This window comes from Gavia stellata, chromosome 35 (genome assembly GCF_030936135.1).
Source record: "Gavia stellata isolate bGavSte3 chromosome 35, bGavSte3.hap2, whole genome shotgun sequence".
Lineage (NCBI taxonomy): Eukaryota > Metazoa > Chordata > Aves > Gaviiformes > Gaviidae > Gavia > Gavia stellata.
In genome coordinates, this window is record NC_082628.1 from 1,290,801 (window position 1) to 1,308,926 (window position 18,126).

Genomic DNA, 18,126 nt, shown 5'->3' on the forward strand with positions numbered 1-18,126 from the left:
AGAGAAGGAGACTTGCCGGCAGGACGCAAGGGAGCTCTAGACGCCCAGCCCCAACTTTTACCTTCTTCTCATTGCTAAACAGAGGCATGACGAGGAGGCACTGATTGACCAGGGGAGAAGGAGCAACGGTGCCAAGATTCACTATGAGAAGGAGGAGTTGGAAGGTGAGTCTCTGCTGAGATGCTGGTAGAGGGGCCACCAGCCCGGCGCCTTTTCCCGTTGCACAAAGTCCCTACAATGTCCCTCACTCGGTGTGACATCATGTGCAGCAAAACGTGCCATGCTTCTTAATAAAGCAGCACAGTTATTTTCACGTGTTTTAATATTACGGCTTTTCAACAGAGGGAAAAAGCCCCCGCGGAGGTCACGGTGTGAGCTTTAGCCATGGGGCTGGATAATTCACGGCTTGTTTACTCGCAGAGGCTGCTCCTGGCTTGGAGAGGTCTGGAGAATAATTGGACAGCTGCAGGCGCGAGGCTGTGCTTTTCTTCTTTTCTTCTGGAGTTCCTTATCATGGGACTGATTGGATCTTCTCTTGTCGCCTTGTGCCATACAAAGATTTTAAAAAGAATTCCCTTCTGTCACTGCTTAATGAGCAAGGCTGAGTGTTGGCCAGCCCAAGCTGGAATTTGAGAAGAGGTTGGATGCTTTCAGGGCACTTTTGGGGGAGCCATCACTTGTTGTTGCTCTGTTGTTGCAAAGTTCGAGTAAAACAGGCTTGGAAAAAAGGAGAGGTCTGTGACATTCAGGGATCCAGTGAAAACAAAATTGGTGTTTCCTCCTGGGACGGCTGCACTGATTTAACCGTGGTGTCTGCGTCATCCATCTCCCCAATATCGCGAGTGATGCAAATGCTGCTTTTTTGCAGGCCACCGGACCCTGTACGCCGGCGTGCAGATGCCGCTGGTGGGGCAATGCCACCGGCATCACCGACCCCACAAGCAGAAGCATCGGGAACAGGAGGAGGACTGTGCCCCGACGGAGCGGGGCTACCACTGTAAGTCCCGCCACCCCGTTCACTAAACTCCTTGGGGCTACATGGGCGCTGGGGTCTTCTGCAAGCAGGTCCATGTGGCTAGTTTGAGTGACTTGCTGTTCTTCCGAGGGAAAGTGGCATTATTTAACAAGACCCTCTTTTTCAAAACTTTCATCTTTTTTTTTTGAGGTAGTTAAATGTATAATGGATTTAGGCTCATCTTCCTCAGCGGGATGCCTGCTTTAAAAATGGAAATGTGGGGAAGGAAAGCTGCCCATCCTTGTGCAGGGGTGGAATAGATGCTTCTCCTTCTCCGTGGCTCTGTGCAAGCCCCAACAGAGCCAGGGGAGAGGGGCCGGCCCAATATTTGTGGCTGAACTGGTGCCGATCTGATGCCCGCTTTGCATGTGAGCGTGATGGGCCATATTCGAGCGTGGTAACGGGATGGGTCTCTGTGTTCTGCCCCCAGGCACCCCGTCCCAGCGGGTGCAGTTCATCCTCAGGACCAAGGAGGACGAGCAGCATGTCCCTCACGCCTTGTTCACCGAGCTGGATGAGATCTGCGTGAAAGAGGGCGAAGATGCCGAGTGGAAGGAAACGGCAAGGTAAATCCCTGCTGCCGGCTGTGGTGGGAGAGGAGTCCCTGCGCCAGCAGTGCACGCGGGCTCTGCTTTCCGCTCCGCAGGACGCGAAGTTTTTGCAGCTGTAGGTGCTGATGCAAGGAGCCGTCTCCTCTTGCTACCTGTAGCTCTGTTAAAGGGGTTGGAGAGCTGGGGCTGTTTCCTTGCAATGGGGCTGACAGCACCCGATGTCCGCAGGTGGCTGAAGTTTGAGGAGGACGTGGAAGACGGCGGCGAGTGCTGGAGCAAGCCCTATGTGGCCACGCTGTCCTTGCACAGCCTCTTTGAGCTGAGGAGCTGCATCATCAATGGCACGGTGCTGCTGGACATTAGTGCCAACAGCATCGAAGAGATCGCAGGTACTGTGGGTGCCGCGTCCCTCCGGGAACGGTCGAGCTTGGCTCGCCGCTGTGCCCTTCCTTCACAGATCAAACCCTGCCTCATTTTCCTGTGCCATGCTCAGATCTGATCCTGGGCCAGCAAGAACAGCTCACGGAGTTTGACGAGCGCACGCGGGCAAAAATTGGAGAAGTTCTTTTGAAGAAGCACCACCATCAGAACGAGAAGAAAAGAAACAGCCTTCTCCGCTCGTTTGCTGATGTGAGCAAGAAGGGGTCGGACCTGCACCTCCTCGACAAGCCAGGTGAGGGTTCCTGCAGGGCTTTGGCACCCGGTGAAGGTTTCTGCAGGGCTTTGGCAGCAGATGAGGGTTTCTGCAGGGCTTTGGCCCCATTAGGTTTGTCCTAGCAAAGGAGAAGCATCCCAATTGCTCCTTGTCCGTCTTTCTGAGTGTCTTTCTTTTTTCTACCAGCTCAAACACTTACCCCTCATCCTTCTCCCACCACTGTGGAAGCTAAAAATGGGGTGAACCATGAGACCAGCACAACGGATTTAAGCAAGGTGAGACACTCATAGCTTTCTTAGGCCTTCAGGGCCGAATTTGCTGTTGCAACCTTGGCTGCAGAGGGAGCTGCAGGGTGCTGTGGGCTTTGCTTTTGGGGTCATTGCCTGAAAATGGCTTGTTGTGCCCAGGCGGAGCTGCACTTCATGAAGAAAATTCCCAGCGGGGCTGAAGCGTCCAACGTGCTCGTAGGAGAGCTGGATTTCCTTCGCCAGCCCATCGTGGCATTTGTCCGCCTGACCCCGGCTGTCCTCCTCTCGGGCATGACGGAAGTTCCCATCCCAACAAGGTCTGAACGAGAAGCACAAAGTTTTTATTTCAAACCCCCCCAACAAAACATCAGATGGCATGCATCAGTTTGGCATCCCAAGGGAACAAGGCCAGCGGGAGCCAGCACGTTTCTGCCAGCCACGTCTCCTTGCCTTCATTTCCCCCTTCCCTGCTGTAGCTTTTAAACCCATTGGCCAACGTGAATGAGAGTTGGCCCCAAAATGAAATTTGCGATGGGTTTTGATGAATTTCCAATTCATCACCGGAGTCGGTGAGCCTCCGTGTCCCCTCTCGAGCCGTGCTCTGGGCTGGGAGCTGCCAGGGATTTCCTTGGGTGCTCTTTGAGCCATGACACGTTCGTTTCTCTCCTTTTGTTTGTCTTGCCCAGGTTCCTGTTTGTTTTGCTTGGACCAGAAGGAAAAGCCCATCAGTACCATGAGATCGGCAGGTCCATGGCTACTATCATGACGGATGAGGTGCGACGTGAGAAGGGATATCTCTGGGTCATTTTTGGCTTTCTTCACCTCTCCCTGTCTCTGTAGTAGTGAGGAAGAGCATTTGCTGTCCCCGCTGCTGGCAGCTCTCCAAATAGCCCACCCTTCGTTTGCAGCCCAAAGCAAACACGCACGTTTGCATCACCCCACATCCTGGAGGCTGAAATCCCACCCGGGGTGCATCCTGCACCTCGTCCTTCTCCCCAGGGTCCCCAGCACGCTGTCCCCAGTGGTGGCATTGCCAGGGCCAGTAAAACTTGTCCTCTTTAAGCAACAGGCTGCGGTGTGCCATGGGGGATGGGGGGCCTCGTGGAGGAGAGGATTACAAGGAACACGATGGACAGATTTTTCCTTTTGGGGGAATACTTCCTGCCATTGCCAGCAGGAAATTTGGGGGAAATTATCTTGCGTTTAGCCAAGTGCTTATTGCACTGCTTAGGGCATGCGAGATGGGTTGTCCTCTGAGCAGGTTGTCTCCTACGGGCAGGTTTTCCATGACGTCGCCTATAAAGCCAAGAACCGGGCTGACCTCGTGGCCGGCATCGATGAGTTTCTGGATCAGGTCACGGTCTTGCCGCCTGGAGAGTGGGATCCATCGATCCGAATCGAGCCCCCAAAAAACGTCCCTTCGCAGGTGGGTGCTGCGGTGGAGGGAGGTGCGAGGGGGACGGGCAGGACGGCAGGCAGCTGGGGATGCTGTTCAGGGGTCCAGATTCACCAGGTCCCTGTTTGACACAGTCACATGGCCAGACCAGAAGCAAAACAAGCCAGTGGTTACAAATAGCTGTCTTTCTTATTTCCATTTGAACAGGAAAAAAGGAAGATGCCAGGAGCTCTCGATGACAGTGCTTCTGACAGTGAGCCAGAGAAGCACAGCGGTCCTGAACTGGAGCGGACGGGAAGGTGCAAGCTTTGATAGTTTGGGGTGTTTTTTTTCTGCTTGCCTCCCAAATCTGAGCATGCACCTTGCCTTTGAGCAGGTTTTTGGGGTTTTTTGGTTCAGTGAAGGGGCTCCACATGCCCAGCTGTGTCCCTGGGCTGGGCAGGTGGGAGATGTGGGCAGCTGGGCTCAGCCACAGCATCATTGCACACAGGTTTTCTTGATTTGGGGTGGAAGCAGATGTGCAAATACCTCCAGGTAGAGCTCTGCTGCTTCTCAGAGCAAGGGAGTGTTGCAGTAAGAGGGGATGGGCTCTCAGGTTAGGTCTTGTTTTTTCTTTTTTCTTCTTTTTATTTTTGTTGTTGGAGGGCATTTTGGCGTGCCTCAGCTTCTAGTGGGTGTAAAAAGGGAGAAGGAGACGGCTTCTTTTCAGCACTGAAAATTACTCCATGCTTGTGATTGCCCTTCTGCAGCCAAGAAAAGTCCATGTGGTCTTGCAGGAGAACTGTCTCTATTTTGTCCTTCTTCCAGGCTCTTTGGAGGTTTGATCCTGGATGTGAAGCGAAAAGCCCCGTGGTTCTGGAGCGACTTTCGGGATGGTCTGAGGCTGCAGTGTCTGGCGTCCTTCCTCTTCCTCTACTGTGCCTGCATGTCCCCTGTCATCACCTTTGGGGGACTGCTGGGGGAGGCGACCGATGGCCACATAGTGAGCAGCTCTCTCTGTTGGGTGGCACGGGGGAGGATAAAACTCATGCAAAAGTCCTTGCTGCAGTGAGTTTGCTCTGGGTTTTTTTTCCCCCTAATGCTTTCTGTACTCACTGCTGCCTCTCTTCCCCGGACAGAGTGCCATGGAGTCGCTGCTGGGTGCCTCCATGACCGGCGTGGTGTTTTCCCTCTTTGCTGGCCAACCTCTCACCATCCTCGGCAGCACCGGACCCGTGCTCGTCTTTGAGAAGATCCTCTACAAATTCTGCAAGTAAGGCTGGTTGCTGCGGCCGGGTGCTGTGAGAGCCTTCAGAAGGCAGCGGGGATGGAGAAAAGATGTTTGTCTTTCATTTCTCTCAGCGGCAGTTGTTCGATTGAAGTTGTCTTGTGTGTCACAGATGCTGCACGCTGCTGCTTTAGTATGTGATGGTGCGAGAGCCCTGGCTCTCTGAAGGATGGATGGGGTCATTTGGGGGTTTTAGGCTTAAAGCGAAGCAGCTGGAGGAGGAGAAACCACAAGGATGTGGATGCCCAAGATGGGCTGCACAAGGAAGAGGAGACAAATCACTCTGGTTTGGGAATGGGGGAAGATTTGCTTCCCTCTGAGTACAAAACAAGGCACTTCTTAGCCTGATTGTTGCTGGAAGTGGAAATACAGTTTGCTCAGGTAGCCAAATAGTCTACTGCTGAAATGTTGTGAGTTTGGATGATTTCATTGAAAAAGTAGGAGTTTTTCATGTGAAATGGGTATTTTCCATGACAGTCCTTCTGCTGTGATGACTTCGATGTGAGATGAACCACCCTTATTGCAATTTAAATTTATCATTAAGCCCCAACTTGGAGCCTCTTGCTGGCCTTTCCACCCTTGGTTTTATTTTGGTTTCCCAGGGAGTACACGCTCTCCTATCTCTCTCTGCGGGCATGCATCGGGCTGTGGACCGCCTTCTTCTGCATCGTGCTGGTGGCCACCGACGCCAGCTCTTTGGTGTGCTACATCACCCGCTTCACTGAAGAAGCCTTCGCCTCCCTCATCTGCCTCATCTTCATCTACGAGGCTCTAGAGAAGCTGAGTCACCTGCGGGAGACCTACCCTGTGCACATGCACAGCCAGCTCGACTTCCTCACCATCGACTAGTGGGTTTTTTCCTCCTAAAACGCCCCTGCCCCTTGGCAGGAGCTCAGGGCTGCACCTGCATCGCCTCTCCCTTACCCGTGTCTTGGCTTCTCTCCTCCCAGCTGTAAGTGTGAGGCACCGACGCATCCCAGCAATGAAACCCTGCGTTTCTGGGAGAGCAACAAGATCAACGTGTCTGGCATCGCCTGGGAAAACCTCACGGTGACCGTAAGTGCCCCGAGCCACTGCTTCCTCGTGCCGCGGCCACGGGGTCCAGGGGCATTCGCGTGGTGCGCAAGTCGGAGCCCTTCAGGTGGTGATGGGCTTCCAGCTGTGCTAGTGCTGCTCTGAAAAGTCATTGCTTACATCTAATGGGTGGTTTTAACCCGCTTGGTCCTGGGAAGGAGAGTCCACCTTGTCCAGTCCACCTTGTGCCCAACATCGTGGGTAATAACTGTCCGCCTCCTCAACGCGGTGGCAGGACAATATTTCTGACCGGCAGCAGAAATAACCCCCTCGTTATGCGAGGTTTCCTTGCCGCACGTGCACTGCCTTTGTGTCCTGATGCTCTGTTTCTCCAGGAATGTCGGTATTTGCATGGAGAGTTTCAAGGACCTGCCTGTGGACCCAATGGCCCCTACACGCCTGACGTCCTCTTCTGGTGCTGCATCCTCTTCTTCTCCACCTTTGTGCTGTCGAGCTTACTGAAGAAGTTTAAGACCAGCCGATACTTCCCAACCAGAGTAGGTAGAAGACGGTGGCCAGCAGCAGTCTCCACGCTCATTTCCCAAAATGGCTTTCCTGGAGCACTAAGCAGTATTTGCCACCACTCGGTCGAGCTGGGAAACGTTGACCTTGAAGGCCAAGCTCTCCATCAGCGTGGACGTCCCTCACTCATTTCCATGAGCGCAAAAGGATCGTAGCATTTCCCACCTGCCTGGCGACCTGTCCTGGAGCCATCTCTTGCTCAGGCAGTGGGAAATCAGGTCTTCCACAGTTACTTTTTTTCACCTTCTGTGCATTATGTGCTCAAGGGGAAGGCTGATTCAGCTGAGGAGCTGCCATAGCAAACGACACTATTTCTTCCTTTTGAGGAGCAAATGATGCCTCAGTGCCTTATTCCCGTTTTAGCTGTGAGCGTGGCTGTCGTGGCAGACATCTGCTTCCTTCTTTTGTAATTTTATTTTTTTTTTTAAGGTTTCAATTAAGACAACCCTTTTCCACCTAATTAAACATTTTGTATTGCCTGGCACCAGATCTCACAGGCACAAACACAGCAACGGTATCTAACCAAGGGATTTGGCTGCATGTCCTCAGCATGGAGGGGTTTTGTTAACCGGTCTTAATGGCGTTGACGTCCCTCACTTTTCCATGTCATGTTGTGGCCCCCTTTGCGACGCCCCCTTCAGCTCTGGTTTCTTGCCCCAGGTACGGTCCACAGTAAGCGACTTTGCTGTTTTCCTCACCATCGTCGTCATGGTGCTCATGGACTTCATGATTGGGATCCCATCACCGAAGCTCCACGTCCCCCATATGTTCAAGGTAACGGGGTGTTTTGGCAGGGAGCTGGTTTCAGCCCTTGGGGATGCCACAAGGTGATGCCGGGGCAGGACAGGGCTGAGTCCGGAGGAGATGCTGGTGGTGCGACCATCTCCTCTTCTGCCTCCAAGCGCATTGTTTCCTTCGGGAAAGGAGAAGACAGCCCCAAAACTAGATACCTCCAGGAGAAGTATCTGTAGGTGCTTGCAAAGAGGGCACCGGCAGTGCTGAACCCCAGGGTGACGTGAAGCCAGGGCTGGGAGGTGCTCTGACATGGGAATGGAGGGGAAAAGCAAAGCCAGTGAGGTGGCTGGGCTGGGAGATGATGCTGATGTGTGTGCTTTGTTGCAGCCTACCAGAGACGACCGCGGGTGGTTCATCAGCCCCGTAGGACCCAACCCTTGGTGGACGGTGTTGGCTGCGCTCATCCCAGCTCTGCTCTGCACCATCTTGATCTTCATGGACCAGCAGATCACTGCTGTTATTGTGAACAGGAAGGAGCACAGGCTGAAGGTAAGGGGCTGCAAGAGATGAGCCCATCCCCAACCCACTCCGGGCTGCAGGCACGGGGAGAAGCTCCTATTCCAAATGCTTTGGGAAGGCATTGGTTTGGGAAAACGTCAGGCTGCGTGGCAGGATGCTCTCCTGCATTAATGATGACACAGGGAGCAAACGACAGGGAGTTCAGATGAGCAGCCTTTCAGAGGAGCAAATTAATCTTGGAGCAATAGAGAAGCGTGGTTTTGTTTTAAAATGTCAGCAGTGAATGGGGGATCGAATTGTGTTGACGCGCTGCCAGGGATAACTCAGAGTCACATCCTACTTGCAAGTGGTGGAAATTTCTTTATAAAGGAAAAAACCCGGTCTCTTTTTTTCTTTTGAGAAGTAGCTATCGCACAACCAAATCCACTTTGTCTGAACTCCTGCCACCTTTTCATGCAAGGGGCTTGCACAAAGAGCAGATACCTCCTTATTTGTTTCCGAGGCGTGTTTTAAATTCTCAAGAAGTTGACTTGCGCTCTAGCGGGGTTTGAGCCTGACTTGCGACGTTGTCCTTGCTCTTGTGCTGTGGGACGCTCATCTCCTTGTTTTGCTTCCCGCAGAAAGGATGTGGGTACCACCTGGACCTTTTCATGGTGGCCGTGATGCTCGGGGTGTGCTCCGTGATGGGGCTGCCCTGGTTTGTGGCTGCCACCGTCCTGTCCATCACCCACGTGAATAGCCTCAAAGTCGAGTCTGAGTGCACAGCTCCAGGAGAACAACCCAAGTTTCTGGGGATACGAGAGCAGAGAGTCACTGGCTCCATGATCTTTGTGCTCATGGGCTGCTCTGTCTTCTTCACTTCTGTGTTAAAGGTAAGAGGAAAATGCAAAACACCCAACAGCCACGAGCTTTTTGGAGGTTACCCAAAACCAGTCCCCTCTCTCCAGGCCCAAGCAGCTGTGGAGTGGAGGAGGAGGTGATCCCAAACCTTGGGGCTTGACCCACAGTGGGAAGCAGCCTCCTCGCTTACGCTTTCCAGCCGTTCAGCACGTTATCGATGGCAATTTGCTCCCCCAAATGCCTCAGCACAGCCGTTCCAGTAGCTAAACACACTGAAATCATCTCCATGGGCTTCCTTGCGTGTTCCTCCCACAAGATAATCTCCTCGCTAGGCTAAGAGGAGGCACGTCGCTTTTGCTTGTTGCTACAAGAATAAGGAGAAAGGTTTTTCTACCGTCACAGAACGTGGCATATGGTAGCATGGTCGCCTGTTTTCCTCCAACCTTTCTGGAAGATAGGATTCTGCTGATGAAAGATAACTCCAACGGTCAGCCTAAAGCAGAGCGTTAGCTCACTCGCAGGCACAAAAGCTCTGCTGGTTAAAATCCGACACGTCTCTAACCCTGTGGAAACTGGAAAGCTGTAGGCAATTTGAGGCAGTGCCTGTAGAAGAGAGTGGTACTACTGAAAATGCAATTTAAAAAAATAAATGATTGCATTCTTTCTTTCAGTTTATACCAATGCCTGTGCTTTACGGCGTCTTTCTCTACATGGGCGTGTCGTCGCTCGGAGAAATTCAGGTACGGACTTTTTTACAGCGTGCAGCATGTCCGCTGCCTGGTATTTCATCTCCGTAGAAGCAGGAAAAAAGCAGCAGCATGGGAAAAAAACCTCTCGGAAAGCAAGCAATGAAAATATTTTGTGTACGAAAAAGATTGGAGGAGGCACAGGAGGTCTATAGGGCTGGGAGGACCGGGCAAGTTGAGCGCTCCCTGTTTAAACACAGGTTAGGGCAGGCCAGTGTTTGGTTAGGTGAAAATGGGGGAGTTGAGTGCACAGGGAAGGCAATTTCTACCACTGGTGGAAATCCTTGCTGGGGGATTCAGTGGGCCAAGACAAGCTAATCATAGAATAACGTGGCATAATTGCACGTGGGTGGGCAGCTCTCACGGGCAAGCTGGTTTCTAGCTGGAGCGAAGGGAAAATGGGTGCTGCTCCCAGGAGGAGCATAGTGGGATCCACGGTTTCTCATGGCGAGCGAGATCCTGAAAACTCCCTCCACGTCTCAAGAGGGCCAGAAGCTTTCCGCAGTCCCAAGGTGGCAACTTTTCCACTTTGACTTTGCAGTTCTTCGATCGCTTGAAGCTGTTTTGGATGCCGGCGAAACACCAGCCGGATTTCATCTACCTGCGGCACGTCCCCTTGCGAAAGGTGCACTTCTTCACCGTGATCCAGCTGATCTGCCTCGTCCTGCTCTGGGCCATCAAGGTGTCCCGTGCCGCCATCGTCTTTCCCATGATGGTAAGAGGCGGTGCCGCTCGGCACAGGGATGTTTGCCGCGTTGGAGTGAGATGTAGCACCACCTCTGGCCTCACCGCATCTTCCCTCTATTTCGTGCAGGTTTTGGCTCTTGTATTTGTCCGGAAAGCCATGGATTTCTGCTTCTCAAAGCGAGAGCTCAGCTTCCTGGATGACCTTATGCCAGAGAGCAAGAAGAAGAAGTTGGACGGTGCCAAAAACGAAGCCAATGAAGAAGAGGTAACGCTTGCTGGGCGCTCGGGGCTGGACATCTCCCTCGGGCTGTGAGATTGCCTGTTTCTAGCACAGCTTGTCTTTACATGTTGGGGCAAGATCAGAACTCAAAAGAAACAGATCCTAATAGCCTGGATCCCACATCTTAACCTTTTTTTTCCCTGAATGAGCAGTGAGCTTAACACTTGAATAGAGGTATAATTTTTTAAATGAGTCATTTATAATAACAGATGATGATGATGATGAAGATGATGGAAAGATTGGCTCGTAACAGTGTTTTTAACCCCCCCCCCCAAAAAAATTCAGAGTGAAAGGTCTTTACCCTGCTGCGCTAATAGCTAAATGTGCCACGAGTCAGAAGGAGAGGGCAGCATGCAATGTTTTTGCTGGGTGTTCAGGTTTTTTCCACTTGGATCCAAGACAGAGAACTTGATTTGTCCCTTTTTTCCGTCAGGAGTCCCCGAAAATGATGGAAGCTGCTGCTGCTGCCGGTTCAGTTCTGCTGAAACTGGGCAAGACCAGCAACTTGGATATCCCAAAGCAAAGCAGGGACAGGTAAAGCCCCACCAAGTGCCAGGACCCCCGGCAAGATTAGTTGGAAGGTGTTTGGCACAATTTTTTCCACTTGCATCTTTCTTGAGCGTCCCATAGAAAGCAGCAGTCAGCTTGGTGGGAAAATCACATCTACGGGCAGGGCTGCAGGAGGGGATCGCAGGGCTCTGCCTCCAAGCAGAGTGGCTGCACAACTCCCATCTGACCCCAAAAAGTCGCATCCTCAGTGACTTTAGGGTAGCTGGAGATCCTCATACGTAAAAACGAGGAGTTGCAGGCATGATCTGTACCAGCAGTGGCTTAGGAGCCCACTCCAAGGCTAAACGCCCGCAAGAGCCTTTGCACGGAGCTGTAGCTCTGCAGCTCTCAGGCTTGCCTCGCAAAACTCCTCATCCAGCAAAACCTGCCGTGCTTATGCTGAGCTTTGATTCTCGGGGCCCCGCTGTTCCTCTTGCTGATGCTAACGCACTTGGTGGCATCAGTTCCCGTAGTCACGGATTGCTCTGTGAAATATTTATTGCAGGACTGATCCTTGCGAGATTAATATCTCGGAGGAAGTGTTGAAAACGAGCGTGTGGAAGGCTCTCACTATGAACACAGAAACAGTCTGAATCCGGGGAGGAAAGAGGTAAAGGATTGCATGTGAACGTGACCGTGCTCCTCTGCAAGCGACGGCGCATGCCTACAGTTTTCCCGTGCTTCGGCAGGCAGTACCGAGCAAACGGCCCGTCCCTGGGAAGAGGCAGCGAGGACCGTGGCATGCAAACCAGCTTGTCACTGCCAGGGTGGTCCCACGAACAGGGTTGAACCAGCAGCAGCCGGCAGGTCTTCCACTGATGGTGCTCTCCCTCTTTTTGTCTTTTTTCCCCCCAGTTTTGCTATTTAGGAGCCTCGGCTTTGAAGGGGAGGAGTGAGAACGTGACTCAGGGACGTGCCAACGCAGAGACGGGGAGATACCGCTGTTTTCCAGTTGGAGGATTCCCATTAAAGCCATGTCGATGTTTTCAGTTCTCCTTGGTGTGCTTCAGGCATTCAGTATCTCTAGACCAGCAAACTGAGGTGTACGTGCCAGTCAATGGGAGTTCGGTGTCGTGAAGTTCCCGTGTGTACGTGCGTGTGGTGGTGTGGGTTTGTAGTGGTAGAGGGACTGCTGCCGCTTTATCATTCAGTGCTGTTTTCCTTCCTTTTACCTCCCTGGCACTCTGTAGTTTTTTCTTCTCCCCTGTCCTTGCAAAGTCTCTTCTCTCCCAGGGTGGGATGAGCCGGGAGGAAAGCGGCAAGATGCCTTTTCCTTCTCCCTTCCCCTGCCGCTATGCAGGAAGAAGCTGTGAAGCAGAGATGGCTCTCGTGCTCTCTTGAGGTTTTGGGGCGGGGGGTCGTTGGGCTGTGGTGTCACCTCAGGCACATGCGGTCGAGTCGGCTGGCCGTGGAGCCTGGGAGGAGAGGACAAGCCAGAAGAAAAGGTCCCCTTGCAGCCCTGCATCTTGCTGTGGGCTCAGCACGTGCTCCAGGCTCTCGGCGTCTGCAACTGGTGCCTCGTGCCCAGCTGGGACGGGTGCACGAGCCCTCCTGCCATCGGCTTGTCCCATCCTCTGCGGGAGCCTGTTCGTGCATGAAGCCAACCCCAAATGCCAAGGGCAAGTTGTTGCTCCTTGCAAACGGGTGGGGAAAAGAAACTACAGAATTGCTCTGTAAGGAAGAAAGGGGTACATCCCCAAGCAGGGCCAAAATCAGACGGCTTTTACGGGATGGGGTTTTGCAAGCTGTAGGTTGACTTTTGCCAGCGTGGCATGGTGACTGTCGGAGGGGACAGCTGCTGTCCTGCAGCGCCGCGGGAGCGGTTCCCGAGAAAAGGGAGGCGGAAGCAGCTGAAGGAGTTGAAGCCTTAGGCCGCAAGAGCTGAGCAGCTCCGGGTATTCCAAAGTATTTTTCCAACCGTGTCCCCGCCTGGCCAGGGAAGTCAGCGGAGGAGGTGGTGCGTCTGGCTCCCTCTGTATAGTGTGCTGGAGGTGAGGAAAGGATTAAGGAAGAGAGAGGTCAGAGGAAGGAGGAGGGGAGTGTGTGTGGGGCTGTGCTGAGGGTGGGGTTTGGAGTAAGTGGAGGGAGAGGCTGGGGAAGAGCCCCAGGCCGGAGCTGGAAGCCAAGGGAAGGTGATGTCCCTCTGGGAGAATTAAGGGCTCGGCCTCCAGGTTGGACCTGGGGATGGGGTGCTGGGTGGTACAGGTATAATTGGGGGGCATGAGTGGGGGTAGGGGTCCCTCTCCGGAGGCAGCCAGCTCGAGCTGTCACCCGAGAACTCCTCAAAGAGGGATGGGAAACCTTCCCTGGGACTCCGCCTTCTCAGCGGGATCCCAGGGTCGGCCCCTGTTAGGGTGGCCGGCGTGGGTAAATCCCTAAGAGTGGTGAAGGTGCCTTCCGAGTGCCGCTTGGTGTTGGAGGCGAAGCTTTGGGTGCTTTGGGATTCGTACGACTGCCATCTGCTCAGGAGGGAAGGATGGGGGGAGAAAAGGTGGTTTAATGCACGTGGTGGCATCTGGCAGCCTCCCTGCAGGAGGTGGCCAGGGCAGGGGCTGTGTCCTGCAAAGTACTTCACTGTGTGGAGCATCCTCCAGAAAAGCCGTAATAAATCCATAGAAATAATTTTGGGTTTCAGGGGGTCTGCCAAGCCCGGCCAGGCTTGTTCCTGACATCAGGTATATGCACTATCCCGTCCCATATCATTTGCCCGACGTCTTGCTCGGCTGCGGTGGGTTCGTGCCTCCGCCCTGGTCCCTGCTTGCTGCTCCTGGGAGGGAGCGTGGTGCTGCCCCGAGGTTTCGCTCAACCTCCTCCAGCTCCAGGATGGAGAGCTGATGTTGAGGTTCACGGCAGAAGGTCCCCAAAGGCTTTTCCTGCCACGCAGCCGCCAGCGTGGAGTGGGGCTCAGCACCGTGCCCAAAGCATGGCCCCCTCCTGACTCTGCCCCGCCACGTCCCCGTGCAGCCCGTCTCTGGGCTGAGACAGCCGAGAAATCCTGGGGGGGACATGGCAATGTCCCTGCGTGGGCTGGTAGAGAGCCAGAAGGGAGCTCGTCTGGACAAATACAGAAGAACGAGGCACATTGTAATAGTGAGGCTGCCCAATCGTCACCCTTTATTTGCTGAAAACCAGACTGCTGGGTGCCTGTCAGCAAGCACTCATTACTCTGGTTTGATTTCTTCAGAGGTTGGTAGTACAGAAGGGAGGAAAAGGCACTCACCTTCTGCAAAGAGAACCGTTCCCCGAAAAGTCGGACCTTCCTCCTTTGCTCCAGTGATTTCCGATTTCAGTTTTACAAGCAATTACTGCTTTCAGCCTCCCAACAAAAGCAGCTTCGAAGCAGCCAACCGGAGCTTTGTGCTTAGGAAATAGTGCTAAGCGGAACAACTCTGGCTGCTCCAAAACTCCAAAGTGAGCGATGCAAAGCTCGGCATCCCCTTGCCCAGCCCAGTTTTGACAATGTGATGTTTTGCAGGCACCTGTCAGCAGCGGAGAAGGACGGAGAGGGAAGGCAAAGCGTTTGCAAGTGCTGGTGCCCATGCTGGGATGGGATAAACTGCTTTCCGGAGGCTTCTCCCCTTCCTGCTCCATCCCATCCCAAGGCCACAGGTCCGCAACCCCACAGCTCTACGAAACCCTTAACTCCTCCAGCAATTTCCTCAACAAAATAAGCGCTCCGAGTCCATTTGAGTGGCCTAACCGGGACCGAGTGAGTTCTGAGCGGGGCCCTTTCCTTCGGTGGCATCTCCGCGCAAGGCTTGCCGCGATTTCGAGGATGCTGCAACAGAAGGGCCATGGGACGCTGAGAGCATCTTGCCGCAGAGCCGGAGGTGCTCACTTGTCCTGTTTCCTCCTATGTTTCCTCCTAATGCGTATTTTGCCCCGTAAGGCGTATTTTCCCCAAGGCTTTGCACCTCTCTCGTATTTTGGCAGCTTGTGCTTTTAAATACACCCAAACGCTGCTTATGCCTTTTGGCCCAGCAGGATGCGGCATTTACACCCCTTTTCTCTATTCCGGCTAGTTTTTGCCCAAAACAGAGCTGGTTTCTCCCCATCCACTAAGTTTTCCAAGCGGGAAGAGTCCTGGGGTGCGTGGCTTTAAATAACTGCCTGGATACGCATCACCGATTGTGATGCCATAAACGGTCACTTGTTGTGTCTCTGGAGTTGGTGCACACTGGGTGCCACTGAGCTCCTCTCGGTGAGAGCTGTCCAGGTGTCCCGGGGGACTCTGGCCCCCTGATTGATCTGGAGGTTCAATTATCCCCCCAAACCGGTGACCGACGTGAGGATGAACCAGAACGGGGCTTACAAAATGACACTTCTGGAAGAGTTACAGGTAGCACAGCCGAAGGGCTGAGCATCCCCCAAACAGGGGGAAAACTCTCCCCGAAATCCCATTGGCATTTCCCTGGAGGGCAGAAGGATGGGCAGGGGGAGATGCTTTGCACTGGGGAGGGCTGCCAGGGGCAGGTTTAGCGTCCCTGGTCGCAGCACGGAGGCAAAACGGTGTCTAAGAGAGAAGGAGACTTGCCGGCAGGACGCAAGGGAGCTCTAGACACCCAGCCCCAACTTTTACCTTCTTCTCATTGCTAAACAGAGGCATGACGAGGAGGCACTGATTGACCAGGGGAGAAGGAGCAACAGTGCCAAGATTCACTATGAGAAGGAGGAGTTGGAAGGTGAGTCTCTGCTGAGATGCTGGTAGAGGGGCCACCAGCCCGGCGCCTTTTCCCGTTGCACAAAGTCCCTACAATGTCCCTCACTCGGTGTGACATCATGTGCAGCAAAACGTGCCATGCTTCTTAATAAAGCAGCACAGTTATTTTCACGTGTTTTAATATTACGGCTTTTCAACAGAGGGAAAAAGCCCCCGCGGAGGTCACGGTGTGAGCTTTAGCCATGGGGCTGGATAATTCACGGCTTGTTTACTCGCAGAGGCTGCTCCTGGCTTGGAGAGGTCTGGAGAATAATTGGACAGCTGCAGGCGCGAGGCTGTGCTTTTCTTCTTTTCTTCTGGAGTTCCTTATCATGGGACTGATTGGATCTTCTCTTGTCGCCTTGTGCCATACAAAGATTTTAAAAAGAATTCCCTTCTGTCACTGCTTAATGAGCAAGGCTGAGTGTTGGCCAGCCCAAGCTGGAATTTGAGAAGAGGTTGGATGCTTTCAGGGCACTTTTGGGGGAGCCATCACTTGTTGTTGCTCTGTTGTTGCAAAGTTCGAGTAAAACAGGCTTGGAAAAAAGGAGAGGTCTGTGACATTCAGGGATCCAGTGAAAACAAAATTGGTGTTTCCTCCTGGGACGGCTGCACTGATTTAACCGTGGTGTCTGCGTCATCCATCTCCCCAATATCGCGAGTGATGCAAATGCTGCTTTTTTGCAGGCCACCGGACCCTGTACGCCGGCGTGCAGATGCCGCTGGTGGGGCAATGCCACCGGCATCACCGACCCCACAAGCAGAAGCATCGGGAACAGGAGGAGGACTGTGCCCCGACGGAGCGGGGCTACCACTGTAAGTCCCGCCACCCCGTTCACTAAACTCCTTGGGGCTACATGGGCGCTGGGGTCTTCTGCAAGCAGGTCCATGTGGCTAGTTTGAGTGACTTGCTGTTCTTCCGAGGGAAAGTGGCATTATTTAACAAGACCCTCTTTTTCAAAACTTTCATCTTTTTTTTTTGAGGTAGTTAAATGTATAATGGATTTAGGCTCATCTTCCTCAGCGGGATGCCTGCTTTAAAAATGGAAATGTGGGGAAGGAAAGCTGCCCATCCTTGTGCAGGGGTGGAATAGATGCTTCTCCTTCTCCGTGGCTCTGTGCAAGCCCCAACAGAGCCAGGGGAGAGGGGCCGGCCCAATATTTGTGGCTGAACTGGTGCCGATCTGATGCCCGCTTTGCATGTGAGCGTGATGGGCCATATTCGAGCATGGTAACGGGACGGGTCTCTGTGTTCTGCCCCCAGGCACCCCGTCCCAGCGGGTGCAGTTCATCCTCAGGACCAAGGAGGACGAGCAGCATGTCCCTCACGCCTTGTTCACCGAGCTGGATGAGATCTGCGTGAAAGAGGGCGAAGATGCCGAGTGGAAGGAAACGGCAAGGTAAATCGCTGCTGCCGGCTGTGGTGGGAGAGGAGTCCCTGCGCCAGCAGTGCACGCGGGCTCTGCTTTCCGCTCCGCAGGACACGAAGCTTTTGCAGCTGTAGGTGCTGATGCGAGGAGCCGTCTCCTCTTGCTACCTGTAGCTCTGTTAAAGGGGTTGGAGAGCTGGGGCTGTTTCCTTGCAATGGGGCTGACAGCACCCGATGTCCGCAGGTGGCTGAAGTTTGAGGAGGACGTGGAAGACGGCGGCGAGCGCTGGAGCAAGCCCTATGTGGCCACGCTGTCCTTGCACAGCCTCTTTGAGCTGAGGAGCTGCATCATCAATGGCACGGTGCTGCTGGACATTAGTGCCAACAGCATCGAAGAGATCGCAGGTACTGTGGGTGCCGCGTCCCTCCGGGAACGGTCGAGCTTGGCTCGCCGCTGTGCCCTTCCTTCCCAGATCAAACCCTGCCTCATTTTCCTGTGCCATGCTCAGATCTGATCCTGGGCCAGCAAGAACAGCTCACGGAGTTTGACGAGCGCACGCGGGCAAAAATTGGAGAAGTTCTTTTGAAGAAGCACCACCATCAGAACGAGAAGAAAAGAAACAACCTTCTCCGCTCGTTTGCTGATGTGAGCAAGAAGGGGTCGGACCTGCACCTCCTCGACAAGCCAGGTGAGGGTTCCTGCAGGGCTTTGGCACCCGGTGAAGGTTTCTGCAGGGCTTTGGCAGCAGATGAGGGTTTCTGCAGGGCTTTGGCCCCATTAGGTTTGTCCTAGCAAAGGAGAAGCATCCCAATTGCTCCTTGTCCGTCTTTCTGAGTGTCTTTCTTTTTTCTACCAGCTCAAACACTTACCCCTCATCCTTCTCCCACCACTGTGGAAGCTAAAAATGGGGTGAACCATGAGACCAGCACAACGGATTTAAGCAAGGTGAGACACTCATAGCTTTCTTAGGCCT

At 53.6% G+C, this 18,126-nt stretch overlaps 1 protein-coding gene across 1 annotated transcript in view; it reads left to right on the forward strand.

Moving 5' to 3' along the window:
- LOC132320353 (electroneutral sodium bicarbonate exchanger 1-like) overlaps positions 1 to 18,126 on the forward strand; it is a 29,569-nt gene that overhangs the window by 2,294 nt on the left and 9,149 nt on the right. The window contains exons 2-28 of the mRNA XM_059832634.1: positions 83 to 164; positions 869 to 997; positions 1,446 to 1,581; positions 1,795 to 1,955; positions 2,060 to 2,112; positions 2,629 to 2,786; positions 3,156 to 3,243; positions 3,749 to 3,895; positions 4,073 to 4,164; positions 4,673 to 4,847; positions 4,984 to 5,117; positions 5,735 to 5,980; positions 6,083 to 6,188; positions 6,542 to 6,549; positions 6,661 to 6,703; positions 7,389 to 7,502; positions 7,851 to 8,012; positions 8,603 to 8,854; positions 9,494 to 9,562; positions 10,110 to 10,283; positions 10,383 to 10,520; positions 15,685 to 15,766; positions 16,471 to 16,599; positions 17,048 to 17,183; positions 17,397 to 17,557; positions 17,662 to 17,841; positions 18,010 to 18,098. Of these exons, the coding sequence (XP_059688617.1) occupies positions 83 to 164; positions 869 to 997; positions 1,446 to 1,581; positions 1,795 to 1,955; positions 2,060 to 2,112; positions 2,629 to 2,786; positions 3,156 to 3,243; positions 3,749 to 3,895; positions 4,073 to 4,164; positions 4,673 to 4,847; positions 4,984 to 5,117; positions 5,735 to 5,980; positions 6,083 to 6,188; positions 6,542 to 6,549; positions 6,661 to 6,703; positions 7,389 to 7,502; positions 7,851 to 8,012; positions 8,603 to 8,854; positions 9,494 to 9,562; positions 10,110 to 10,283; positions 10,383 to 10,520; positions 15,685 to 15,766; positions 16,471 to 16,599; positions 17,048 to 17,183; positions 17,397 to 17,557; positions 17,662 to 17,841; positions 18,010 to 18,098 (3,444 nt within the window). The remainder of the gene's footprint in view (positions 1 to 82; positions 165 to 868; positions 998 to 1,445; positions 1,582 to 1,794; positions 1,956 to 2,059; positions 2,113 to 2,628; positions 2,787 to 3,155; positions 3,244 to 3,748; positions 3,896 to 4,072; positions 4,165 to 4,672; positions 4,848 to 4,983; positions 5,118 to 5,734; positions 5,981 to 6,082; positions 6,189 to 6,541; positions 6,550 to 6,660; positions 6,704 to 7,388; positions 7,503 to 7,850; positions 8,013 to 8,602; positions 8,855 to 9,493; positions 9,563 to 10,109; positions 10,284 to 10,382; positions 10,521 to 15,684; positions 15,767 to 16,470; positions 16,600 to 17,047; positions 17,184 to 17,396; positions 17,558 to 17,661; positions 17,842 to 18,009; positions 18,099 to 18,126) is intronic.